The following is a 27,494-nucleotide window of genomic DNA, read 5'->3' on the forward strand; positions in this document are numbered from 1 at the left end:
GACGCAGCACACTAACGTGTGCGCGCAGCGCGCCTGCCTACCATCTACGAGTAAGCGCTGACTGGGACACAGGTAAGTATTAGCTTTTATTTTTATTGTGTGCCAACTTTGGGGGACATTACTGGGGGGCACAGGAGAATATTACTGAAGGGACAGTGCGGGGGGAAATTACTAGTGTGGGGGAAATTAATACCCCGTTGTTCCGTTTTTTGTTTCCATTGTGTTTTCGTTTCTGTTCCGTTTTTCCGTATGGCATATACATTATACAGTAATTACATAGAAAAAAATTGGGCTGGGCATAAAATTTTCAATAGATGGTTCCGCAAAAACAGAACGGATACGGAAGACATACGGATGCATTTCCGTATGCGTTAAATTTTTTTTTTTGCGAAACCATTGACTTGAATGGAGCCACGGAACGTGATTTGCAGGCAATAATAGGACATGTTCTATCTTTCAACGAAACGGAAATACGGAAACGGAGTACATTCCGTTTTTTTGCGAAACCATTGAAATGAATGGTTCCGTATACGGACCGTAAACTGAAAAAAATAACGGTCATGTGAAAGAGGCCTTACAAGGGGACATTATACAGGCATTATTACCTGGAGCACAATATAGGGTGTTATTATTTCTGGGGGCGCTCTAGGGGACATTATAATTGCTGTAGACACTATGGGGACATTTGGGGGTCATTTATCAAACTGGTGTAAAGTAGAACTGGCTTAGTTGCCCATAGCAACCAGATTCCACTTTTAGTTTTAGACAGCTCCTTTTGAAAATGAAAGGTGGAATCTGATTGGTTGCTATGGGCACCGAAGCCAGTTCTACTTTACCCCATTTTGATAAATGACCCCAATTATGAGAAACCTAACGTCTGTGTAACAAACTCTGTAGAGACGAGATGCGGCTGAAAGAATTAGTCATGGCGGTCTGGGGCAAACGGAGGAGAAGAGGAAAGAGAAGATCTACATGACAGGAGATGTCACTGGAAGGAAGAGGTATGTGGTGCTGTATTATATTATATGTAGAGCTGGCTCACCTCTGTGACCTGCGTCTCATCTTCTCCTCCAGGTCTTTTTTTAAATTATAATTTACCGTATTTTTCGCTTTATAAGACGCACTTAAGTCAATGCGTCTTATAAAGCGAACGTGCCCAAAATATAACAGTCGCATTGCAGGCTGTTATCTAGAGACGCACCTCCAGTGTTAATAATGTGAGGCGGCGCCCTCTAGTAGGAAGTGTGGGGCGGGCGGCGGTCATTGAAGCTAAATGCCGCCAGCACGCATATTTATTAGGACGTGTGAGCGCTCAGTCTGCACTGACGCGGTGCTGTCCTCCGAACCACAGCTCCCTCCCCTACTGTGACGCGGCCCTATATGCTGAGCACGGCGGGAACTGCTGCTCCGCCACCTCCACCAATCGGTTTAGTCAGTTGCCCGACTGCTCGTCACTACTGAACCTCCGGCCCCCCCCGAGTCAGCGCTGCTTTCCCCTGGGACTACTGGGCTGTCTCTACCTGAGGGAGTGACAGCCTGGATATAAAGAAGGCCGACCTGGACAAATACGTATTACATATGGCTATGACCTCTGCTCATCTATAGGAAGACGCCCATGTACTGCAGCACATGGGCGCACTCTTTAGGATGAGGGGGGTTATAGTCACATTTAATATAATAAACACTGTCCAGGAGCTGTACTATTATTGGCCTAAGTGTTTGCATTAAATGTGACTATAACCCCCCTCATTCATAGGAATACACCCATGTGCAGCAGTGTATGGGTGAATTTCTATGGATGAGGAGGGTTATAGTCACATTTAATATTAACACTGTCCAGGGATTGTACCATAATTGACCTGTGTATATTACATGTGACCATAAGCCCCCTCATCTATAGGAACACACCCATGTACTGCATTCCTATGGATGAGGGGTGAATTACGGTACAATGGACAGTGTTTATATTATATTACTATAACCCCCTTCATCCATAGGTATGCACATGTTTTAGCCAACCTTTTGGTTGAAAATATTTTTTTTAAATTATTTTCCTCCTCTAAACCTGGGGTGCGTCTTACATTCAGGTGCGTCTTATAAAGCGAAAAATAAGGTATGCATTTTAAATTTGGCGACTAAAAATTTAAAGGGAGTCTGTCACCACATTTGGGCATATTAGACTGATCAAATAGTGTTAAATGATCCACCCAGAACTTAAAAACTGTACCTTTGTTGTAGAAAACGGACTTTTCTTTTAGCCGAAAATGAACTTTTAACATTATGTTAACCACCTCAGCCCCCAGTGCTTAAACACCCTGAAAGACCAGGCCACTTTTTACACTTCTGACCTACACTACTTTCACCGTTTATTGCTCGGTCATGCAACTTACCACCCAAATGAATTTTACCTCCTTTTCTTCTCACTAATAGAGCTTTCATTTGGTGGTATTTCATTGCTGCTGACCTTTTTACTTTTTTTGTTATTAATCGAAATTTAACGATTTTTTTGCAAAAAAATGACATTTTTCACTTTCAGTTGTAAAATTTTGCAAAAAAAACGAGATCCATATAGAAATTTTGCTCTAAATTTATTGTTCTACATGTCTTTGATAAAAAAAAAATGTTTGGGTAAAAAAAAAATGGTTTGGGTAAAAGTTATAGCGTTTACAAACTATGGTACAAAAATGTGAATTTCCGCTTTTTGAAGCAGCTCTGACTTTCTGAGCACCTGTCATGTTTCCTGAGGTTCTACAATGGCCAGACAGTAGAAAAACCCCACAAATGACCCCATTTCGGAAAGTACACACCCTAAGGTATTCGCTGATGGGCATAGTGAGTTCATAGAACTTTTTATTTTTTGTCACAAGTTAGCGGAAAATGATGATTTTTTTTTTTTTTTTTCTTACAAAGTCTCATATTCCACTAACTTGTGACAAAAAATAAAAACTTCCATGAACTCACTATGCCCATCACGAAATACCTTGGGGTCTCTTCTTTCCAAAATGGGGTCACTTGTGGGGTAGTTATACTGCCCTGGCATTCTAGGGGCCCAAATGTGTGGTAAGGAGTTTGAAAATCAAATTCTGTAAAAAATGACCTGTGAAATTCGAAAGGTGCTCCTTGGAATATGGGCCCCTTTGCCCACCTAGGCTGCAAAAAAGTGTCACACATCTGGTATCTCTGTACTCAGGAGAAGGTGGGGAATGTGTTTTGGGGTGTCATTTTACATATACCCATGCTGGGTGAGAGAAATATCTTGGCAAAATACAACTTTTCCCATTTTTTTTATACAAAGTTGGCATTTGACCAAGATATTTATCTCACCCAGCATGGGTATATGTAAAAAGACACCCCAAAACACATTCCCCAACTTCTCCTGAATACAGAGATACCAGATGTGTGACACTTTTTTGCAGCCTAGGTGGGCAAAGGGGCCCACATTCCAAAGAGCACCTTTCGGATTTCACTCGTCATTTTTTACAGAATTTGATTTCAAACTCCTTACCACACATTTGGGCCCCTAGAATGCCAGGGCAGTATAACTACCCCACAAGTGACCCCATTTTGGAAAGAAGAGACCCCAAGGTATTCGCTGATGGGCATAGTGAGTTCATGGAAGTTTTTATTTTTTGTCATAAGTTAGTGGAATATGAGACTTTGTATGAAAAAAATAAAAAATAAATAAATCAGCATTTTCCACTAACTTGCGACAAAAAATAAAAAATTCTAGGAACTCGCCATGCCCCTCACGGAATACCTTGGGGTGTCTTCTTTCCAAAATGGGGTCACTTGTGGGGTAGTTATACTGCCCTGGCATTCTAGGGGCCCAAATGTGTGGTAAGGAGTTTGAAATCAAATTCTGTAAAAAATGACCTGTGAAATCCGAAAGGTGCTGTTTGGAATATGGGCCCCTTTGCCCACCTAGGCTGCAAAAAAGTGTCACACATCTGGTATCTCTCGTACTCAGGAGAAGGTGGGAATGTGTTTTGGGGTGTCTTTTTACATATACCCATGCTGGGTGAGATAAATATCTTGGTCAAATGCCAACTTTGTATAAAAAAATGGGAAAAGTTGTATTTTGCCAAGATATTTCTCTCACCCAGCATGGGTATATGTAAAATGACACCCCAAAACACATTCCCCACCTTCTCCTGAGTACAGAGATACCAGATGTGTGACACTTTTTTGCAGCCTAGGTGGGCAAAGGGGCCCATATTCCAAAGAGCACCTTTCGAATTTCACAGGTCATTTTTTACAGAATTTGATTTCAAACTCCTTACCACACATTTGGGCCCCTAGAATGCCAGGGCAGTATAACTACCCCACAAGTGACCCCATTTTGGAAAGAAGACACCCCAAGGTATTCCGTGAGGGGCATGGCGAGTTCCTAGAATTTTTTATTTTTTGTCGCAAGTTAGTGGAAAATGCTGATTTATTTATTTTTTATTTTTTTCATACAAAGTCTCATATTCCACTAACTTATGACAAAAAATAAAAACTTCCATGAACTCACTATGCCCATCAGCGAATACCTTGGGGTCTCTTCTTTCTAAAATGGGGTCACTTGTGGGGTAGTTATACTGCCCTGGCATTCTAGGGGCCCAAATGTGTGGTAAGGAGTTTGAAATCAAATTCTGTAAAAATTGACGAGTGAAATCCGAAAGGTGCTCTTTGGAATGTGGGCCCCTTTGCCCACCTAGGCTGCAAAAAAGTGTCACACATCTGGTATCGCCGTATTCAGGAGACGTTGGGGAATGTGTTTTGGGGTGTCTTTTTACATATACCCATGCTGGGTGAGAGAAATATCTTGGCAAAAGACAACTTTTTCCATTTTTTTATACAAAGTTGGCATTTGACAAAGATATTTATCTCACCCAGCATGGGTATATGTAAAATGACACCCCAAAACACATTGCCCAACTTCTCCTGAGTACGGCGATACCAGATGTGTGACACTTTTTTGCAGCCTAGATGCGCAAAGGGGCCCAAATTCCTTTTAGGAGGGCATTTTTAGACATTTGGATACCAGACTTCTTCTCACGCTTTGGGGCCCCTAGAATGCCAGGGCAGTATAAATACCCCACATGTGACCCCATTTTGGAAAGAAGACACCCCAAGGTATTCAATGAGGGGCATGGCGAGTTCATAGAAATTTTTTTTTTTTGGCACAAGTTAGCGGAAATTGATATTTTTTATTTTTTTCTCACAAAGTCTCCCGTTCCGCTAACTTGGGACAAAAATTTCAATCTTTCATGGACTCAATATGCCCCTCACGGAATACCTGGGGGTGTCTTCTTTCCGAAATGGGGTCACATGTGGGGTATTTATACTGCCCTGGCATTCTAGGGGCCCTAAAGCGTGAGAAGAAGTCTGGAATATAAATGTCTAAAAAATTTTACGCATTTGGATTCCGTGAGGGGTATGGGGAGTTCATGTGAGATTTTATTTTTTGTCACAAGTTAGTGGAATATGTGACTTTGTAAGAAAAAAAAAAAAATTCCGCTAACTTGGGCCAAAAAAAAGACTGAATGCAGCCTTACAGGGGGGGGGGGATCAATGACAGGGGGGGTGATCAATGACAGGGGGGTGATCAGGGAGTCTATATGGGGTGATCACCCAACTGTCATTGATCACCCCCCTGTAAGGCTGCATTCAGACGTCCGTATGATTTTTACGGATCCGATCAGTCTATCAGTGGATCCGTAAAAATCATGCGGACATCTGAATGGAGCTTTACAGGGGGGTGATCAATGACAGAGGGGTAATCAATGACAGGGGGGTGATCAGGGAGTCTATATGGGGTGATCACCACAGTCATTGATCACTCCCCTGTAAGGCTGCATTCAGACGTCCGTATGATTTTTACGGATCCGATCAGTCTATCAGTGGATCCGTAAAAATCATGCGGACATCTGAATGGAGCTTTACAGGGGGGTGATCAATGACAGAGGTGTAATCAATGACAGGGGGGTGATCAGGGAGTCTATATGGGGTGATCAGGGAGTCTATATGGGGTGATCAGGGGTGATCAAGGGCTAATAAGGGGTTAATAAGTGACGGGGGGGGGGGGGGGTTGTAGTGTAGTGGTGCTTGGTGCAACATATTACTGAGCTGCCTGTGTCCTCTGGTGGTCGATCCAAACAAAGGGGACCACCAGAGGACCAGGTAGCAGGTATATTAGACGCTGTTATCAAAACAGCGTCTAATATACCTGTTAGGGGTTAAAAAAAACACATCTCCAGCCTGCCAGCGAACGATCGCCGCTGGCAGGCTGGAGATCCACTCGCTTACCTTCCGATCCTGTGAACGCGCGCGCCTGTGTGCGCGCGTTCACAGGAAATCTCGCGTCTCGCGAGAGGACGCACCGGCGCGTCCACCCAGAACAACAGGACCGCCGCAAAGACGCAATCCTGCGTACGGCGGTCCTGAGGAGGTTAATGAGCCCTCTCAAGTGCCCAGGGCGGCGTCTCAATCCTCCGAGCCCCAGGCAGCACCTCCTCAACGGCTCATAACCCCGCCCTCCGTGTGCCTCTGCCCGCCTGTTTACTCCCCTCCTCTGTCCTTTTCCACTGCAGCTGCGCGGTCAAATTCGTAGCGGGCGCATGCGCAATGCGATGCCCGCTCCTGGCAGGGCATCGCAATACCTACTGCACATGCGCCCGCAGTGCGGGGTTATGAGCCGTTGAGGAGGTGCTGCCTGGGGCTCGGAGGATTGAGACGCCGCCCTGGGCACTTGAGAGGGCTCATTAACATAATGTTAAAAGTTCATTTTCGGCTAAAAGAAAAGTCCGTTTTCTACAACAAAGGTACCGTTTTTAAGTTCTGGGTGGCACATATAACACTATTTGATCAGTCTAATATGCCCAAATGTGGTGACAGACTCCCTTTAATTTGGCAACTACATTTTTCAGTTTAGGAACCAATGGCTCCTGGGTATTCTTGCAGTCCTATGTAACACTACAGATAGCATAAGAAAAAGGGTTCTCTGGGATTTATATTTTGATGACCTATCTTCAGGATAGGTCATCAATATGAGATTGGTGGAGTCCGACTCCTCGCACCCCCGCCAATAAGCTGTTTGAGGAGACCGCGATGTCCCAGTGAGCGCCGCGGCCTCTTTGCTCAGCGCTGTCCAGTTGATAGCACTGCGCTTGGTATTGCAGCTCAGCCCCAATCACTCGGATGGAACTGAGCTGCACGGAGGCCATGTGAACAATGAATGAGATGTCATATGGCCGAGGAAGGGACTGTGGCGCTCACGAAGCACCGCAGCCTCTTCATACAGAAAAAAATTTAACTAAACTAAAATGGAGGGAGGGGCCCGAGTTGTGTAGACAGTCCCGGGCCTATCATGCACTTAATCCGCCCCTGGGTACAATTGTAACAAACCCTCAGATGTGAGAAGTGTAAGGTGCCTACAGGTTTTTAGCCTCTGAGACAGATCTCTAGCTTTCAGGAAATGGAGACATTCTTGTCTTCATCCACAGGGTTAGGGCTCATTCACATAAACGTAAGGGCTCTGCCAGTGTTCGCGGGCACCGGCCAATTGAATCTCGTAGTGTGGTGCAGACCTACTGACTTGAACGGGTCCGTGATCCACAAAATACGGCAAAAGATAGGACATGTTGCAGAAGCGCAGATCTGAAAGCTCACAGAAGCGCTTCACAGTGTTTCTGTTTGCTTCCGATCCGTGCCTTCGCTCCGCAAAAGATAGGACAAGTTGTGGAAGCACAGACCTGAAAGCCCACCAAATCGCTAAGTAGTGTTTCCATGGCCTTTGCTACGTGTAAGATGGGACATGACATTGTCGTATCTTGCGGATCGCGGACCCATTCAAGACAACGGGTCTGCAACCGCAGCACGGAGTGCATACGGCCAGTTTGCGGTCCACAATACGGGCACGGAGCCCTTACGTTCGTGTGCATGAGCTCTTAGGCTAGGTCTACACGACGACATTTGTAGCACCAATGTCGCACAACAACTTTTATGATAGTCTATGGCGCCGCAATGCAACATGCTGCGACTGCGACAGTCGCAGAAAAATCCATCTCAAATGGATTTTTTGCGACTGTCACATTATGTCGCAGTGCGACACAATAAAAATTGTCGCCCAACATTGATGCTACAAACATCGTCGTGTAGACCTAGCCTAAGAATTCAGATCCATCATCCAACTTCTCACAGGTGAGGGTTCGCTATTGAAACAGAAATCTCTCTCCTGTCCCAATAGTTTGTTACAATGTATCAGTGCAAGTAAAATGTATCAGTCTGGAGTCCAAACTGTGCAATGTCTCGACTGGATGAAATGTAATGAACCCCCAGCTGGTGAAAAATAATATTAGGCCTATATGGGTTTTCAAGAACGGTCCACACACAGTGACAACAAGCGGGTATCTTGAAAATGTTGAGGAATAGAAATACTCCGTGGGGGAGATTTATCAAAACTGGGGTAAAGTAGAACTGGCTTAGTTTCCCATAGTAACCAATCGGATTCCACCTTCCAAAGGAGCTCTGAAAAAATGAAAATTTTCCTTTACACCAGTTTTGATAAATCTCCCCCGATACATTTGAAAGTTACAGAATTTTTCATTACACATTGAATAAAACGCATTTATATTAAATCAGAATATGCACTGATAAGGAGCTGACTTATAAAAGGAAATCTGAAAACGTGTACAAACATAAGACTTCTCACAGCTGAGGGATTGTTACTATCGCATCCAGCATAGAAAAGCCCCTCTGGGCTAAACGCACCAGCAGCACAAATTTCTCTTCCGCCCCTGATAGTTTGTTACAATTAGTGTTGAGCGAACCTGTTTTTTTTTAAGTTCTGCGTCCAAAGTTCGGGTTATCGAAGAATCCAGTTATGGATTCCAAATTCCGTTATGGTCCGTGGTAGCAGAATCCATATCGGGATTCTTCGATAACCCGAACCCGAACTTTGGACGCAGAACTTAAAAAACAAGGTCGCTCAACACTAGTTACAATGCATCAGCGCAGGTGAAATGGATCCTATTTGGAACCCAGGCTGTTTAGATCGCAGAACATTGTCTAAGCTAGATACAATTGTAACAAAACCTCAGCTGTAAAAAGTATCCATTCTGTGTGACGTCTGGAAGCAAGCAAGAATGCTCCCATTCACTGACAGCAATCACGGATCTTGTGGAATCGATGTAAAGTATATTAGAAAGTTGCAGAACATTTCACGATACAAAGTTTCTACTTTATTTACGTAACACTACATCATTTGTTACCACTTAGTCACATGACTTTACTTTAGCCTTTTGACTATTCCCCAGGGTCCTGGACTTGTCTTTTCCAAAGAAGAAGGTTTCAGGAATCATCAGTTTTGGATTAAAGGAAACATTTCAGATCCTCTATAGAATTAACGTCGGCTGTGGACATGGAAATCTCAGGCTGCCAGTCACTTCCTGCTGCTCTGTATCCCTGGGTGTTGCAATGAAATGCAGGTTCCCAGGAGAGCAGGGTGTGGTGGGGGTCACCTGAGAAGGGGGCTACACCTGGACAGGACAGGGATAAGAGGGGGGGCAGGGCAGCTGAGTGCCAGGGTCTCCAGTTTGGCACATACCTCACTCCCAGCAATCTCCAATCACTCCCAGCTTGTGGCAGCTGCTGCACTTTGGGTCTGGGCTGCTTTCTTTCTTTTTTTTTTTTTTCTATCAAGCTTTATTTAAAAGTAACCAAATGCACAAAGTGACGTCGAGCTCGTAGGTGACAGAAACTGCAGGTAGAGAGGTTGACAAACAGGAAATGAAGTGAAATAGCTGGTTCTTCTCCTCCTATTCCCTGGGAATTACTTGTATGCAAATGACATACATACTGCACTTAAAGGGGGAGTACACTGAAAAACAGGATATATTATATACAGGCATACATACAGCAAGGAGAGAGAGTTTTTAAAGGGGTTTCCCCAAGACCTAAACTTTAATCTGCAATTCACAGGATAGGGGATAAGTGTCTGATCGGAGGAGTCTGACCACTGGGAACTCCAGTGCCCCCCGTATAAATAGAGCGGTGAGCATGCGCAGGGCCGCTCCTGAGAGTTCCAGAGAGAGCTGAGCGCTGCACGTGGCTATTTGTCAGTCCTATAGAGATTAATGAAGGAGCAGACTGCCACTGCATTCATACAGGGATGGGCACAGGACCTCCGGTGTCATCATCAGTGGGGGTTCCAATGGTCGTATCTCCACCAACTCACAGCATATCCTATAGATAAGGGGTAAGCTTAAAGGCCATCTGTCAGCAGGTTTGTCCCTATGACACCGGCTGACCTGTTACATGTGCACTTGGCAGCTGAAGACATCAGTGTTGGTCCCATGTTCATATCTGCCCGCACTACTGAGAAAAATGATGGTTTCATATATGCAAATTAGCCTCTAAGGCCCCTTTCACACGGGCGAGTATTCCGCACGGATGCGATGTGCGAGTTGAACGCATTGCACCCGCACTGAATACCGACCCATTCATTTCTATGGGGCTGTTCACATGAGCGGTGATTTTCACGCATCACTTGTGCGTTGCGTGAAAATCGCAGCATGCTCTATATTCTGCGTTTTTCACGCAACGCAGGCCCCATAGAAGTGAATGGGGTTGCGTGAAAATCGCAAGCATCCGCAAGCAAGTGCGGATGCGGTGCGATTTTCACGCACGGTTGCTAGGAGATGATCGGGATGGAGACCCGATCATTATTATTTTCCCTTATAACATGGTTATAAGGGAAAATAATAGCATTCTGAATACAGAATGCTTCGTACAATAGCGCTGGAGGGGTTAAAAATAATAATAATAATAATTTAACTCACCTTAATCCACTTGCTGTCGCTGCCGGCATCTCCTTCTGTCTCCATCTTTGCTGAACAGGACCTGTGGTGACGTCACTCCGGTCATCACATGATCCATCACCATGGTAAAAGATCATGTGATGGACCATGTGATGACCGGAGTGACGTCACCACAGGTCCTGTTCAGCAAAGAAGGAGACAGACGAGATGCCGGCAGAGCCAGCAAGTGAATTAAGGTGAGTTAAATTTTTTATTTTCTTTTTAACCCCTCCAGCGCTATTTTACTATGCATTCTGCATTCAGAATGCTATTATTTCCCCTTATAACCATGTTATAAGGGAAAATAATACAATCTACAGAACACCGATCCCAAGCCCGAACTTCTGTGAAGAAGTTCGGGTTTGGGTACCAAACATGCGCGAGTTTTCTCACGCGAGTGCAAAACGCATTACAATGTTTTGCACTCGCGCTGAAAAATCGCGGGTGTTCCCGTAACGCACCCGCACATTTTCCCGCAACGCCCGTGTGAAAGAGGCCTAAGAGCAATAGGGGCGTTACCATTACACCTAGAGGCTCTGCTCTCTCTGCACCTGCTACGCCCTCTGCACTTTGACAGGGCACAACAGTGAAAACGTCATTACCCCTGGTCCTGTCAATCAAGGGCAACGCCCTCTGCACTTTGCACACAGTCGTGTCATTATGTCAGTCTGCAAACAACGGATCCGCAAAACACAGACACCGACCTTGTGCACCCCACATCTGCGATCCGCCAAAAATAGGACATGACCTTATCTTACTAACAAAACTAGAACCAGCCCTGTACCTCACATGGATCCAGAGATCTCCCCATTCATTGCTCCCATTGCTCTGCTAGATTTGTTTCAAGCTGGTAGCTTAGGCCCGGCGTGCCATTTATCAGGGGGGACGTGTCCTTTATGCTGCAGCTTTCTCTCTATCAGAGCTCAGGGGGTGTGTCCTTTCTGTTGCAGCTTTCTCCCTGTAACTGTCACAGCTTTTAATGGAAGATATGACTGGTGGAGTTGAAAGATAGAACTGAGCATGTGTGACCATCTCAGTGATGATACTGACGGGAACAGAGAATTAGGAAAAGAACAAACACTAGGTGGCGCTATACAGATACTGAATAACTTAGTGGCTGCACTGAATTTTAAATTACATGCAATTACAAAAGTATTGAGATCTAGGAGCTGGTTTAAAAAACTGTAGAATATTTTTTTAATCATTGTCTAATGAATGCTTTCTAATATACTTTTTGTTTTAATTCCTCACCTTTTTTGAAAACCTCTGTTTGCTGTCAGTGGAGAGGTACAGACTGTGATACAGGTGACAGTTTGCTACAATTGCATTCTCTTTATTTGCCAATAGAATCAAATCAAAAAACACAAAGTAACTTCTTCTGGAACTTATTTGACAACGATCTCTGTAACATTAACCCCCGAAGTGCACACCCCAGCAAATACACTTCAAAAGCGTCTTTGATTCCTCCACGACTACAGACAGAATGAATCCACGCTCCACAACCACCGCCGCTCTGCAAGTTTAAAGAGAATTACAAATCTCAGCGACACGCTGTTTTGTGTCAACATCAGAAGGGAGCGCCGGCGCGGTAAAGCCTCGGCTGTAATCGGATATTAAAGAAAAGAGCTGCAGCTCGGCTTTACAAGATTTAATGCGATAGATTATGGCGATGGCGCAATGCTGGTGGCGATGAGAAGAGAAGAAAAATGTCAGGAGGGTCAGCACTGGAAATGGCGCAGTGATAGAAGCGATCTTGTAAACACTGGGATTTATGACCTATATCCCGATGAGTTATAGCACCGTGTTATCCCGGCCGCAGCTTCGTCCCTGACACTCAGAACTGGGAGTAATTTACCTTTATGAACAAAAATAAGTGACAGTTGTGCAAAGAGAACTTTCCTGCCATCTGAAAATTTAAAAGAAAAAAATTGGTTCAGAAATCCAGTAAAACTGATGCTGCTGGTGTGAAAAGTTGGAGACCCATTGATTAAGGCCTCATGCACACGGCCGTGCCGTTTTTTGCGGTCCGCAAACCGCGGATCCGCAAAAAACAAAAGCTGCCCGTGTTGCCTTCCGCAATTAACGAAACGGGCGCCGACAATATAAATGCCTATTCTTGTCCGCAAAGCGCGGACAAGAATAGGACATGTTATATTTTTTTAGCGGGGCCGCGGAACGGAGCCACGGATGCGGACAGCACACGGAGTGCTGTCCGCATCTTTTGCGGCCCCATTGAAGTGAATGGGTCAGTTTTGGTGGCTCAGATGCGGACCCAAACAACGGTCGTGTGCATGAGGACTAATAGTAAAGACGTCTGTCAGCAGTTCTGACCATGCTAAACTGCTGCCATCAGTAGGTAGGGTCTGGAGAGATCAGGACAATCATACCTTTAATGGATTTATTTTTTATCAGGAGCAGTGTGAATATAAAGTTATATTCAGCCAGGTTCTGCTCCTGCAGGTGCCCAGGGGGTGGAGCTTCACTGTGAGGCGCTCTCGGCATTGACCTGCTTCACAGCCCCTCCTCTCTGAGTGACAGCTGTAGCATCCAACCAGGAGACCCCATACAGCTGTCACTCAGAGCAGAGGACAGTGGCTGGAAAACAGATCAACCACAGTGAAGCTCTGCCTTCTGGGCACTTACAGGAACAGAAACTAGCAAAATAAAACTTCATATTCACACTGCTCCTGTTGATAAAACTCCATAAAATGTATGATGTTCCTGTTCTCCCCAGCCCCTACCTAGTGCTGTCAGCAGTTAAGTATGCTTAGAACTGCTGACAGACTCCCTTTAAAGTATGAAAGACCCATTACACCGCCTCTGCTAGCATGTCTTCTTCCCATAGTGCACCTGGTGCCATTTCTTATCCTAGCAAGTAACACACATACACCTGGCTATCCTCATCATCAGGCCAGGCCTCCTTCTTGCATTGCTCCATGCAGTGGCGGATTATAATAGGGACGTGGCATTGCTGGGGGGACCAACGCCGACCTGAACGCCCACATACTGCGGCAGGGCATGGGAGCACATAGTTCCCTGTCCCGCCACCTATCACCGCAATAGGCTTCAGGCCTAGCAGGCCTGAGGCCTATGTGGTAGTAAAAGCCCGAAGCAGCCGTGCGTGGACGTCATCACCTGCCTGTGCCGGGGCGCAGGGCTTTGATGTACACGTGACGGCCTCACAGGACACAGGTAAGTATTAGCCTTTAGTTTTTTTTTTGTTTTGCTTTGTTTTGTTTTTTGTGTGTGCCAACTTTGGGGGGCAGAGAAGGTCATATTACTGCAGGGACAGTGGGGGAAATGATTACATGGGGGCAAATTACCTAATGGGGCAGTGTGGGGGCAAATTACCTAATGGGGCAGTGTGGGGGCAAATTACTTAATGGGGCAGTGTGGGGGCAAATTACTTAATGGGGCAGTGTGGGGGCAAATTACTGAATAGGGCAGTGTGGGGACAAATTACTTAATGGGGCAGTGTGGGGACAAATTACTTAATGGGGCAGTGTGGGGACAAATTACTTCATGGGGCGGTGTGGGGGCAAATTACTTTGTGGGGGCAGAGTGGGAGAAATTGCTAAATGCGGCAGTGTGGGGGATATTACTATATGGGGACAGTGTGAGGGAATTTACTATGTGGTGTGGGGAGGCACTGTAGGGGCCTTTCTATTACAGGACATATTAGGGGACATTATTTTTGGGGACACTATTCAGGCATTATTACCTGGAGCACAACATAGGGTGTTATTATTATCGGGGGCACTCTAGGGGGCATTATAATTGCTGTAGACACTATAGGGATCTTTGGGATAGTTTATCAAACTGGTTTAAAATAGAACTTGCTTAGTTGCCCATAGCAACCAATCAGATCTCACCTTTCATTTTTGACAGCTCCTCTGGAAAATGAAAGGTGGAATCTGATTGGTTGCTATGGGTAACTAAGACAGTTCTACTTTAAATGACCCCATTATGTCTCCTGGGGTCACTATTTTTTCAGCAGTATAGTACCTGGGACATTGGGGGCACAACGGGCACAGTATTGGGGGTGGCAGCAGGATGATACTGTGGGGACATCAGGATGGGGAGGTTGATGGAAAAATTGAGAAATCCAACGTGTCTGTGTAACAAACTCTGTAGAGACGAGATGCGGCTGAAAGAACTTGTCATGGCGGTCTAACGGAGGAGAAGAGGAAAGAGCAGGTCTACATGATAGGAGATGTCCCTGGATGTGAGAGGTATGAGGTGCTGTATTCTCCTCCAAGTCTTTTTTTATTATAATCACATGTATTCAAAATTTGGCAAATTTGTATCAGCCCAGATAACAGTGATAACTTTCTGTGTGCAGATAACGTAGTAGATGTTCCCGGCAGTCCTATGTAGCACCGCACATAACACAATAATGCACTGTGTTATGTGGTGTGTTACATAGGACTGCAGGTAACATCTGTACTCACAGAGTTATGAGATGGTGGGGGTCTGACTCCTGGCACCTCCGCCCATCCGCTGTTTGAGGAGACCGCGATGTCCCAGTGAGCGCCGCAGCCTCTTTGCTCAGCGCTGTCATTTGATAGCACTGCGCTTGGTATTGCAGCTCAGACCCAATTACTGGGACAGAGCTGCACCTAGACCACGCGAACAATGAATGTGATGTCATATGGCCGAGGAAGAGACTGTGGCGCTCATGAAGCACCGCAGCCTCTTCATATAGATTTTTTTTAAAAACTAAAATGGAAGGAGGGGCGCGAGTTGGGTAGACAGCCCCGAACCTATCATGGTCCAGTTCTGATGCTCATGTGTCCATTGTAGGCGCTTTTGGCAGTGGACAGGGGTCATCATGGGGGCTCTGACCAGTCTGCAGCTATATGACCCCATACACAGCGAGCTGCGATGTCCCGAGGGTCCTGACATCTTTCTATCATCACCATCAGGATCATTGTGAGAAGTTCTCTCCAGGAGGTCTTCTGTGGTATCGGACCAGATGGGCTAGCCTTCACCTCCACAGACATCAATGAGCCTTAAGTACTCCTGATCCCGTCACCGGTTCCCCAGGTGCGAACCCAGGACCCCAGCGCTAACCACTGAGCCACCATGCTGCCCATTATTGGACTTTTATGTTGCTGTGAATATTTCAGGTGCCAAGCAGCTGAGATTGGAGCCAGCTTTGTATATGTCTGGGTGTGTCCCGCCATATGGTGCCTCCGTACAACACTATAACACTATATTGTACCCTGGAAGCAGCCTAACATGGAAGTTGCTTGAGCCACCAACAGATCCCCATGTCTGTCCAGCTGCTCATCGCACTGTGATGATGTCCCCTTTGTCCGCAGACGTATAAGCCCCACAGGGCACCGCTCAGCAACCTCTGAATGTTGTGAAACTACAGCTCCCAGCATGCTCCATTCACTTCTAGGTTACTTCTGAGAGCAGCCCAGTAAGTGTGCATGCTGGAAGTTGTAGTTTCATTGCGGCTGACGTGCCAGAGGTTGCTGATCCCTGCCATAGGGGATTGGTAAGATTTTGTGCAAATTATCAACTCAGAGCTTTGACCTGATAAGGGGACCATGGATCGTCCCCTGCAGACCGGCAGCCCCCGGCACATCTCATGGCGCTGACGATGTTTATTTGCCGGCGCGGTCTACATCTTGATTGAATGGCTGAGGCATCATCATTAAGGGCTGTCTGGGTTGAAGTGCTGCCCATATAACTAATTTTATGTTTTATCATCTTCTTGCTGAAGAATTTCCTGGAAGCTTCTTTTTATGGGCCCTGAGATAAAGTTTGGAGATTTAGCGCTCGCTGCTCTCGGCTACCTGGTTCTCCATCGATCCGACTACTTCTTCTTCTTTCCGTTATTTGGTCTCTATTTCATTTTTAGTTACAGTTTTTATTCTCAAATTTGTGAAAATAAAAAACAGCCAGACATGAAGCGAGTGTCCTGTACACTGTATGTACCACCGCAGTGCCCCCTGTAATGGATGGAGCCCATGGTGGGGATTTTAGGTTAGGATCCTCCCCTGTATGTAGTACCGTCATTCTGTGTACAGATAAATATACCGTACAGTGTCTGACCAGTGAAGTGCAGTGTGGTGCAGAAGTAACCGTGCCATAAGCAAGCAACATTTCTGTACCACGGCCAAGTGCCGACACTACCATATACTACACTATAATATACAGTAGATACCATACACTAGAATGTAATGTACAGTAAATACCGCCATAAACAATATAATATAATGTGCAGTAAATACCGCCATACACTATAATGTAATGTACAGTCAATACCGCCATACACTATAATGTAATGTACAGTCAAGTCAATACCACCATACACAATATAATATAATATACAGTCAATACCGCCATACACTATAATGTAATGTACAGTCAATACCGCCATACACACATAATATAATATACAGTAAATACCGCCATACACTATAATGTAATGTACAGTCAATACTACTACCATACACTATAAAATAATGTGCAGTAAATACCTCTATACACTGTAATATACAGTAAATACCACCATACACACCATAATATAATGTGCAGTATATACCGCCATACACTACATCATAATATAATGTACAGTAAATACCGCTATACACTATAATGTAATGTACGGTAAATTTGGCCACACACTACACTATAATATATTGTACATTAAAAGCCACCATATACTACACTATAATGTAATGCACGGTAAATACCGCCGTATACCACACTATAATATAATGCACAGTAAATACCGCCATATACTACACTACAATGTAATGTACGTTATATGATACTAGGGGCACTCAGCACCGAATTCCCCATATGTAACAAAGCCTGGGTATATAATAGACAAGTGGTTGCTCCATTATTCCTACTAGCTGTGCTGTCACACATTATTATAGGGTATCTACAGTATAATGATCGGGATGAGTTTCCATGTCATGTGGACAATCACTCTCACCGTCCCAAACAACAAAACAGCAACATAAAAACTAAAAAAATAAAATTGACCTAAAAAGATATAACAGAAAAATAAAAGGAAAGTAAATGGAAATAATCTAATAAATAGTAAAAAAAAATAAGATTGTAAAAAAAGTAATGTACAGATCTTAATGAAATGGCAAAAATAGAATAGATTGTGAGCCCATTGGGGACAGTGATGCTAATGTCTGTACAGCACTGCGCAATATGTCAGCGCTAAATAAGAGCGTAAAATAAATACAAATAAATATAAAAGGAAAGAAAAACAAAATATAATATTAATAATAAGAAAAATGTTTAAAAATAAAAATAAACACGGGGATTTCTTCCTTTACCCTCCTGCAGCAGTTACAGAATTTCCCTTTCATCTTCCCACTTCTTCTGCTCTGTTTTGCCACACTCAACATGGCGCCCGGAAGACGTTACGTACGTACGTTGCGTCACATGGTCACATGACCCCTGCGGCCCCATCTGTGACAGCTGGGATTGCATTGTATTGCCACTCCTAAGATGGCGTCGAGTAGCCGCTGGTTGTCGCTGACGTCCGGGTTCTGGTTCTGGTTTCTGTGTGTGGCCGCCGATGACGGGATCCAGAAATGTGACGAGCTGCGGCTGGGACAATATCCTGCTGTGTTACTGGTGGTGGGGGCTGTGGAACCATAAGTCTCAGCACGTGCTGGTGCGCTTTGTGTGTTATTATCAGTTGTATGATGCTTTATTATGATTACTGTTTTTTCCTCCTCATTGATGGGTTTGCATAGTTGCTATGGTTACAGCGGTTCGTCCACCATGTTTTGCAGTGCAGCATGTTCTCCCTGTAGACTCAGTGTATTTGCGCACCTACGTAGCAGTTTAGGGCTTTATACGGTAACGTCTCTCTAGGTTTCTGTGGGCTAAATGGTTCTGACCCATAAGACGAGGACTGCGCAGCGACAGTTACGGTAAAATTACCAGATAACCTCAGTGTTTGCGGGATAGAGGCTGCGAATAACAAGCGGTAAAATGACCGCCAGGTAACAGTGATGTTCTGGTACTGCACCGCCAAGTGATGTAGATTCCAGAGCTGCATTCACAAACCTGCAGAGCTGAAATCTCTTGGTATTGCAGAGCACCAGTCAGAGTTCTGTTCGCGTCTTAGCTCAAATTTCCCACTATTCCAATGCTGCATTCACAATCCTGCTGACTGCAGAGCTGTACTTTCCCAGCATTTCAGAGCTGCACGCACAATCCTGCTGGCTTCAGAGCAGAAGGCTCCCAGCATTCCAGAGCTGCACTCCCAATTCTGCTGACTTCAGATGAAATCTTCCAGCAATCCTGAAATAAATTCACAGTCCAGCTGCCTTCAGAGCTGAAATCTCCCACTATCCCAATGCTGTATTAACAATTTTACTGACTACAGTTGTAATCTCCCAGGTTTCCAGAGCTGCAGTCATAAATCTGATGTTTCCACAGTTTAAATCCTGCAGCATTCCAAGCTGCGTTCAGGGGGGGGAAGTGTAGAGCAACCGCTTTACGTCCTAGCAGACTTTGTACTACGGGTAAGAAATGTTCACCACTGGTTTCCTTAATGCTTGAACATATGTGTGCGTGGATCCCGAAATAAACCCGGCGACACAAGAGCCGGTCGGATGTGCCAACTATACCGCTAATGGTGAGTGCGTTACTTGGAGGAGGAGCACGCGGCGACGTATCTTCTGTGGTTTTCGCTCATTTTACTGTTACTTTTTACTTGGACTTTTCTAAATTAAATATTTTCCTACCTGGAAACCGACTGTTGACAGATCTTAAAGGCTATGTACACCTTCAGAGGCAATTGTTTATGATTGCATTTTACTCATTTTTTGCTAAAAATCATATTTTTAATTGACCTTTATAAAAAATATTGAGCCGTTCTGTCACAAAGAGATAACTGTGTGACTGGTACTTTCACTTTGTGCAGTTATCTAACAACCCTCATCTCTAAACTACTAGGAGGTCATAAACACTTAATGAAGCCACATTTCTATCAGTAAGATAAGAACTGAGCTGTAGTGCGTGTTTCTAATGTCAGAGAGCAGAGATAAGGAGCCCGTCAGCTGCTGGTCTGACGGAAAAGAGAGAAAATCCAGAGGCTGCTACTAGAGCATCTCGGCTCTGTACAGAAAAAGGATGCCATATTTTTAATAAAGACCAATTGAAATTTTTTTTTTTTTTTTTAGCTCGAAATGAGTACAATGCAATAATAATAATAATTTTAAAAAAAATGCTCCCAAAAGTGTACATGGCCTTTAAGATTCTCTGCACATGTAAAGGGGTTCTCTAACCCTCACAGGCTCCCTCCTTAATAATCAGAAAGACGATCCATTCATGGCAGTACTCTGTTATGCTCTCAAGTCACCCAGCGACACATGGTTAGAATTTAAGATCTGTCTACTGCAACTTGCTGATGGCTTCCATGTCACAACAGGGTAATTTTGTTTTTAACATAGGTTATGGATCTACTGGATTCCACGTGGTGACCGCTCAGCCGATACACATCAATTCTCGCATTGCTCGTTGTTATTTTTCCAGCTTTCTTTTTTTTTCAAATCTGTTTTGGGTATCTTAGTGCAGAATTTTTTTTACTAATTATTTTTTTTTGTATATTATTACGGAGGCGGCCTTCTTACTTGACCTGCTGAGATTTGCTGTACAGCAGCCCACATGGGCCATGTGAACCCGTAGTTTAGAGATTTAGTTGCCCATAGCAACCGGATTGATCCTTTAATTTTTCAAAGAAGCTGTGAAAAGGCAGAATCGGAGCCAGTTTTGCTTTGCACCAGTTTTGATCAATCTCCTCCATGGACTTCTTTGGGAGAGTGTTGTGGGCATGCTCTGTGACCTGTGCAGTGAGGGGGAGGAGGTGAGCTGTGACATCACTCGTAGTGAATCCTGTGTTAGGCCAGTGTTTGCTCAGTGATTTTCATCGGTGGTTTTGAGCTAAAACGGTCAACAGCCACAGAACAGGTGCAGATCTTTCCGTGATGCCTTATTTCTGTATAGCCTCCAGTCCTGGTTTTAGCTCACAATTGCTGATCAAACGGTGACTATGTTACCTGTCATAGTAATCCTGTCTGTGATGATGATGAGATGACTACTGAGAAATGATCTGTCGAGAACAGGAAGTGTCAGCCAATTGCGAGTGAAAAATGCAGAATTTCAGGATTTTTTTTTTTTAATACAGATAATGAAATGGGGAAAAAAAAGAAATCACCAAAAATGTTAAAAAAAAGGTTGTCATTTTCTGATGACATTCCCTTTTAAAGGAGTACGATGACCAAGATTGATACACAGTTAGGCCTAGTATAGGACAAGAGGGGGCGGAGAATGACAAAGAAATCCAAACAAACTGTGTCGCATTGTACTTTTAAATGAAAGGTTCTACAGATGCTTTAGGCTGGGTTCACACCTGAGCGTATTCGATAAGCGCTTTTTACAGGCGTTTTTATTGGGCGTTTTTGAGGCGCGTAGTACGCGCGTTTGAGTGATTAACCACAGAGGCATCCAATGAAAAACTGCCACAATGCGCCCCAAAGAAGCTCCTGTACTTCTTGGGGCGTAGGGCGTTTTGCAGCGCGTTCGTACGCACTGTAAAACGCTCAGGTGAGAACCATGCCCATAGGGAAACATTGGTTTTTGCCTGTTGAGCGTTTTACAGCGCGTAGGAACGCGCTGTAAAACACCTAGGTGTGAACCTAGCCTTAGTGTTTATTGGCTGGTCACCATTTTCAGGATCTCTGCTTGCTGTCAGGAAGTGAAATCATTCAAGGCTCCCCTTTAAAGAGCCTCTGTCAGCAGTTTTGTACCTATGACACCGGCTGACCTGTTCCATGTGCACTTGGCAGCTGAAGGCATCTGCGTTGGTCACATGTTCATATGTGCCCGCATTGCTGAGAAAAATGATGTTTTAACATATGCAACGGGGGCGTTGTCATTACACCCCGAGGTTCTGTTCTCTCTGCAACTGCCGCAAACTCTGCACTTTGACAAGGCCTGTCGTGATAAAGATTTCACTGCCTGGTTCTGTCAGAGTGCAGAGAGAGCAGAGCCTCTAGGTGTAATGGTAACGCCCCCGTTGCTCCTAGAGGCTCATTTGCATATATTAAAACTTAATTTTTCTCAGCAATGCGGGCACATATGAACATGGGACCGACACAGATGTCTTCAGCTGCCAAACTCACATATAACAGGTCAGCCGGTGTCATAGGTACAAAACTGCTGACAGATGCCCTTTAAGCTATGGTTATACCTGTTCCGTCATATTGCAGACACCATCAACGCCCATCAGATGCCATTTACTTGTACTGGAATTCATAATTTTACCATAAAAAAAAAGAAAAAATGCAGCCCGCGGTGTTTTATATATTTTTCCTGGCGATGCTTCCGAAACAGATTAAAATGAACGCTAACTGCTGAAGATCTGTCCGTGTAACGTTTTTTTTTTGCCGGGTCCATTGACTTCAATGGGTCCGTGGTCTGCATTTTGCGGCCAAGTATAGGACATGTTCTATCTACTTGCAGAACGGACATACGGATGTGGAAAGCACACGGATGATTCATGTGCCTTCTGCATCCGTATGTCCATCCCACAAATGATAGAACATGCATGAGGCCTGATAGGATGATGACTGACTGGGGTGCAATGTAGAACAGGAGAGGATTGTCTAGACTGGTACACTGTAGCGAAGCCTCAGGAGCAGTAATCCAGAAAGTCTGATAATCCACCCTAGAATTTTGCAATAACTGAAGCAGAAGACTAAGGCCTCATGCACACGACCGTTGTTTTATTCCGTGTCCGTTGTGCCGTTTCTCGTGATTTTCTGCGGACCCATTGACTTTCAATGGGTCCGTTAAAAACTCGGCTAATGCACCGTTTGTCATCCGCATCCGTGATCCGTGGTTCCAGTCCGTCAAAAAAATATAACCTGTCCTATTATTTTCACGGAAAACGGTTCGCGGACCCATTCAAGTCAATGGGACCGCTAAAAAACACGGAGGCACACAAGATTGTCATCCGCGTCCGTTTTTTTCCTATCATTTGCATGGCAAACCTGTCTTAGATTTTTTTTTTTTACTTTCCTTCATGTCTGGTGATCCTCCAAAAATAAAGGAAGACACACGGAAACAAAAACGGATCACGGAACAACGGAACCCCATTTTGCGGAACGGAACACAACAACGGTCGTGTGCATGAGGCCTTAGACTAAGGGAGAGCCAGATAGGATGGTCTGTCTGATAATCCAGAAGGGCTGATAATCTGGCGCCCTCCCTGACCCGCTGATGTCAGATCCATTTAATACGGTTCAGGTCACGGCATCTTCTCTTCCGTTCTGCTCCTCTGCGTCTCCCACTTGACCATTAATAACTGTGTTTTGCCCCATAGCCCCCTGTTATCCCGCGCCGAATATTTCCTGCAAAGATTATAAAGGAAATGTCACCACGTTCTATGGGAAAGAAGTCGGATTCTATAGACCCTTTCCGTGCCGCAACGTGTAAGTGCCGTACCTTGTACGATCAGCGTGGATCAGATAAAGCCACAGGTGTCAGAATGTTCTCTCTTTTTGCCTCCAGGAACGGTTATTCTTATAAAGTGGCCGTAGCGTTATCCTTATTTCTCGGATGGTTAGGAGCCGACCGCTTCTACCTGGGATACCCTGCTCTAGGTAAGTGATCTCGCTGCACGGTGCCCGCTGTGGATCCGTGTCCTACAAGACGTAGACGGTATTTTCGGTCCGGTTGACCCTGTGCCGCCATCGTTAGGAATCTCCTATGCAGGAATTCGTTCTTCTCTCCGATTTCTGGTTGTACAGGTGACGTCCGGCCTCCTGTTAGCGCGTCTCCCTGGATCCGGTATCTGAACTGTTACAGTTTCTGCTGTAATGAGGTGACATCACTGTTGGATCGGATCGCTGAGTTTTTATTATGTCACCTCCGATCACATATTGGGAGTTGTCATCTCTACAGACTCAGCTCAGCACAAGGCCTTTCCAGGACGTTCCGCGAGCTCCGATATTAGGAGGAGGATGATTTTCACTCCTCATTTTCCAGGTTTAAATTAAAAAATCTGCGATAACACCTTCCAAATCCTCAGACCCGGTGCCAGCTAGCCCGGCGTTGCCTTCACGTCTGTAGCTTGCAGCCAGAAGTGTTTTTAAAGGGAAATTGGCTCTAAAAGTTCTTATAGCGATCTCCATTTATTGCTGGAAACTCCACGTTGAGATGTCCCTCAGGAAATTGTCTTATAACACTCTGGCACCACAGAACCGGTATAGCATTACATTCAGCATACAAGCCTTGTAGAGGGGAGGAGAGGGAGAGCACCACGTATCAGCCACGCCGTGACCCCTGTTAGTGCAGCCGCTTAGTGACGCTTATTAATGTCAGCCACGCCGTGACCCCTGTTAGCACCAGCCGCTCAGTGACCCCTATTAATGTCATCCACGCCGTGACCCCTGTTAGCACCAGCCGCTCAGTGACCCCTATTAATGTCAGCCACGCCGTGACCCCTGTTAGCACCAGCCGCTCAGTGACCCCTATTAATGTCAGCCACGCCGTGACCCCTGTTAGCACCAGCCCCTCAGTGACCCCTGTTTGAACCAGCCACACAGTGACCCCTGTTTGAACCAGCCGCTCAGTGACCCCCTATTGTCAGCCACGCCGTGACCCCTGTTAGCACCACCCCCTCAGTGACCCCTATTAATGTCAGCCACGCCGTGACCCCTGTTTGAACCAGCCGCTCAGTGACCCCTATTGTCAGCCACGCCGTGACCCCTGTTAGCACCAGCCCCTCAGTGACCCCTATTAATGTCAGCCACGCCGTGACCCCTGTTTGAACCAGCCGCTCAGTGACCCCCTATTGTCAGCCACGCCGTGACCCCTGTTAGCACCAGCCCCTCAGTGACCCCTATTAATGTCAGCCACACAGTGACCCCTGTTAGAACCAGCCGCTCAGTGACCCCCTATTGTCAGTCACGCAGTGACCCCTGTTAGTGCCTGCCCCTCAGTGACCCCCTATTAATGTTAGCCATACAGTGAGCCCTGTTAGTACTAGCCGCTCAGTGACCCCCTAGTAATGTTAGCCGCTCAGTGACCCCCTAATAATGTCAGCCACGCAGTGACCCCTCTTAGTGCTAGCCGCTCAGTGACTCCCTAGTAATGTTAGCCACGCAGTGACCCCTCTTAGTGCTAGCCGCTCAGTGACTCCCTAGTAATATCAGCCACGCAGTGACCCCTATTAGTGCTGGCCGCTCAGTGACCCCCTAGTAATGTCAGCCACACAGTGAGCCCTGTTAGTGCTAGCCGCTCAGTGACCCCCTAGTAATGTCAGCCACCCAGTGACCCCTCTTAGTGCTAGCCGCTCAGTGACCCCCTAGTAATGTCAGCCACGCAGTGACCCCTGTTAGTACTAGCCTCTCAGTGACCCCCTAGTAATGTCAGCCACGCAGTGACCCCTCTTAGTGCTAGCCGCTCAGTGACCCCCTAGTAATGTCAGCCACGCAGTGACCCCTCTTAGTGCTAGCCGCTCAGTAACCCCTGTTAGTGTCAGCCACACATTGAGCTTGTGATAATGTTATTTTCCTCTTTGCAGGATTGCTGAAGTTTTGCACGGTTGGGTTTTGTGGGATCGGCAGCCTCATTGATTTTATCCTCATCTCCATGCAGGTGAGCTCGGCACACAATACTGAGGTCGCAGTCCAAGAATTATTTCTCTCTGTGCAGCTCAAAGCAAACTTCCCAGTGTGGAGCCTCCTGCATGTGCAGTTCTTGTATGCTGCAGAGGTCCATGTGATGCTTCTTTTAGACGTTTGACACATTGTATAGGTCATTACCGTAATTAAAGGGGCACTTCACACAACACAGCGCTTACTGCTCGTCACTGATTTTAGAAAAGTGAAGGAAATTGGCAAGTGTGTTATCTTTACATGACGTTATCTGTAACTGTAGAGATGCAGATTATAAGGGCATGCTGAGAGTTGTAGTCCTGTAAAAACTTGAGAGACCAGGTTAGAGACTGCAAGGGGTACTGCAAGGTGGCAAACGTTATACCATGCAATAGTAAGTTAAATGTAGCCTTGTACAGATCCATCCTGTGGGCCCCACTGTATAGTTCTTTGCTTCTTGCCAGTGAATGTAAGGCCTGAGCCCCAGAGCGGACTCGGCAAAGGCCTGAGCCCCAGAGCGGACTCGGGAAAGGCCTGGGCCCCAGAGCGGACTCGGGAAAGGCCTGAGCCCCAGAGCGGACTTGGGAAAGGCCTGAGCCCCAGAGCGGACTCGGGAAAGGCCTGGGCCTCGGAGCGGACTCGGGAAAGGCCTGGGCCCCGGAGCGGACTCGGGAAAGGCCTGGGCCCCGGAGCGGACTCGGGAGAGGCCTGTGCCCCAGAGCGGACTCGGGAGAGGCCTGAGCCCCAGAGCGGACTCGGGAAAGGCCTGGGCCCCAGAGCGGACTCGGGAAAGGCCTGGGCCCCAGAGCGGACTCGGGAAAGGCCTGGGCCCCAGAGCGGACTCGGGAAAGGCCTGAGCCCCAGAGCGGACTCGGGAGAGGCCTGGGCCCCAGAGCGGACTCGGGAGAGGCCTGAGCCCCAGAGCGGACTCGGGAGAGGCCTGAGCCCCAGAGCGGACTCGGGAAAGGCCTGCGCCCCAGAGCGGACTCGGGAGAGGCCTGCGCCCCAGAGCGGACTCGGGAAAGGCCTGCGCCCCAGAGCGGACTCGGGAAAGGCCTGCGCCCCAGAGCGGACTCGGGAAAGGCCTGAGCCCCAGAGCGGACTCGGGAAAGGCCTGGGCCCCAGAGCGGACTCACTCTGGACTCCGAATTAGACTTAAATTAAAGGGGTTCTCCTGGCTTCAAATACTGATGACGTATCCTCAGGGTTGTCTAGTCCACTCCATGCTCATTTGTTTTTGTTCAGTGATAACATGCAATGATCTTGAAAATAATGAGAAATTGAAGCAATTCGTTGCCAAATTTTTCATTATACATTACTGAGATTTATATGATGGTAAGGTGCACATGCCACTCACTGGTGTATTGTGATTGTCCATATTGCCTGCTTGCACACTATGGGAAAAAGCACCAGCTTATGTGTGCTCGCACGGTATCTGCCACCAGAGAGACCAGCACTTTTTTCCTATAGTGTGCAAGCACGGCCACTGCTACTGGATTGCAGGGTGGCCGTAACCATGGATACGTGCAGTGTATAATGTGATGGAAAAATTAATCCAGCCAGAAAAGGAAGCAACATGGAGAATCACCATACATTAGTAAGTGTCATGTATTAATTTTCTCTACATGATAAATGCCATTTGCTGAAGTGAGAGGACCCCTTTAAGATCATGATGATTATTTGCTAAGATGAACGTTTCCTGTATCTTAATATAATCTTTTATTCTAAAATTACAATTTACTATTAGTTGATTATTTTTTTACCTATTATGTGTGTCTTGCAGATAGTCGGCCCTTCTGATGGATCCAGTTATATTATCGACTACTACGGAGCTAGACTTGTCCACCTGACGATCAATAATGAGACGTTCAGAGAGTCGCAGTTGTACCCATAATGCCCGTGTAAGTGGAATCACTCGACAGTCTTGTTAGGATCTGCCATAAGGCTCGTTATATGGGATATGCCCCAATCCTGGATATCAGATGTTCTGCCTCCT

At 45.9% G+C, this 27,494-nt stretch overlaps 2 protein-coding genes across 7 annotated transcripts in view; one reads left to right on the top strand and one right to left on the bottom strand.

The window, feature by feature from the left end:
* The window catches only part of PATJ (PATJ crumbs cell polarity complex component), a 193,764-nt gene extending 184,088 nt beyond the window's left edge, over nt 1-9,676 (bottom strand). For 4 of the 5 annotated variants that reach the window (XM_040408093.1, XM_040408092.1, XM_040408091.1 and 1 more), the window contains exon 1: nt 9,590-9,676. The gene's annotated coding sequence lies outside the window, so the exon portion shown is untranslated. Of the gene's footprint in view, nt 1-9,275; nt 9,402-9,589 lie in introns of those variants that run through there. The other variant, XM_040408090.1, reaches the window with a different exon arrangement.
* An 8,628-nt stretch (nt 9,677-18,304) lies between these two features.
* Nucleotides 18,305-27,494, top strand: part of TM2D1 (TM2 domain containing 1) — a 13,080-nt gene continuing 3,890 nt past the window's right edge. Inside the window, exons 1-6 of one of the 2 annotated variants that reach the window (XM_040407858.1) lie at nt 18,305-18,439; nt 19,397-19,470; nt 23,221-23,329; nt 23,409-23,500; nt 25,426-25,499; nt 27,282-27,402. In XM_040407858.1, coding sequence (XP_040263792.1) covers nt 18,330-18,439; nt 19,397-19,470; nt 23,221-23,329; nt 23,409-23,500; nt 25,426-25,499; nt 27,282-27,392 — 570 coding nt within the window. In that variant the 5' untranslated portion in view covers nt 18,305-18,329 and the 3' untranslated portion in view covers nt 27,393-27,402. The remainder of the gene's footprint in view (nt 18,440-19,396; nt 19,471-23,220; nt 23,330-23,408; nt 23,501-25,425; nt 25,500-27,281; nt 27,403-27,494) is intronic. The other variant, XM_040407857.1, reaches the window with a different exon arrangement.

The sequence above is a fragment of the Bufo bufo genome, chromosome 9 (genome assembly GCF_905171765.1).
Source record: "Bufo bufo chromosome 9, aBufBuf1.1, whole genome shotgun sequence".
Lineage (NCBI taxonomy): Eukaryota > Metazoa > Chordata > Amphibia > Anura > Bufonidae > Bufo > Bufo bufo.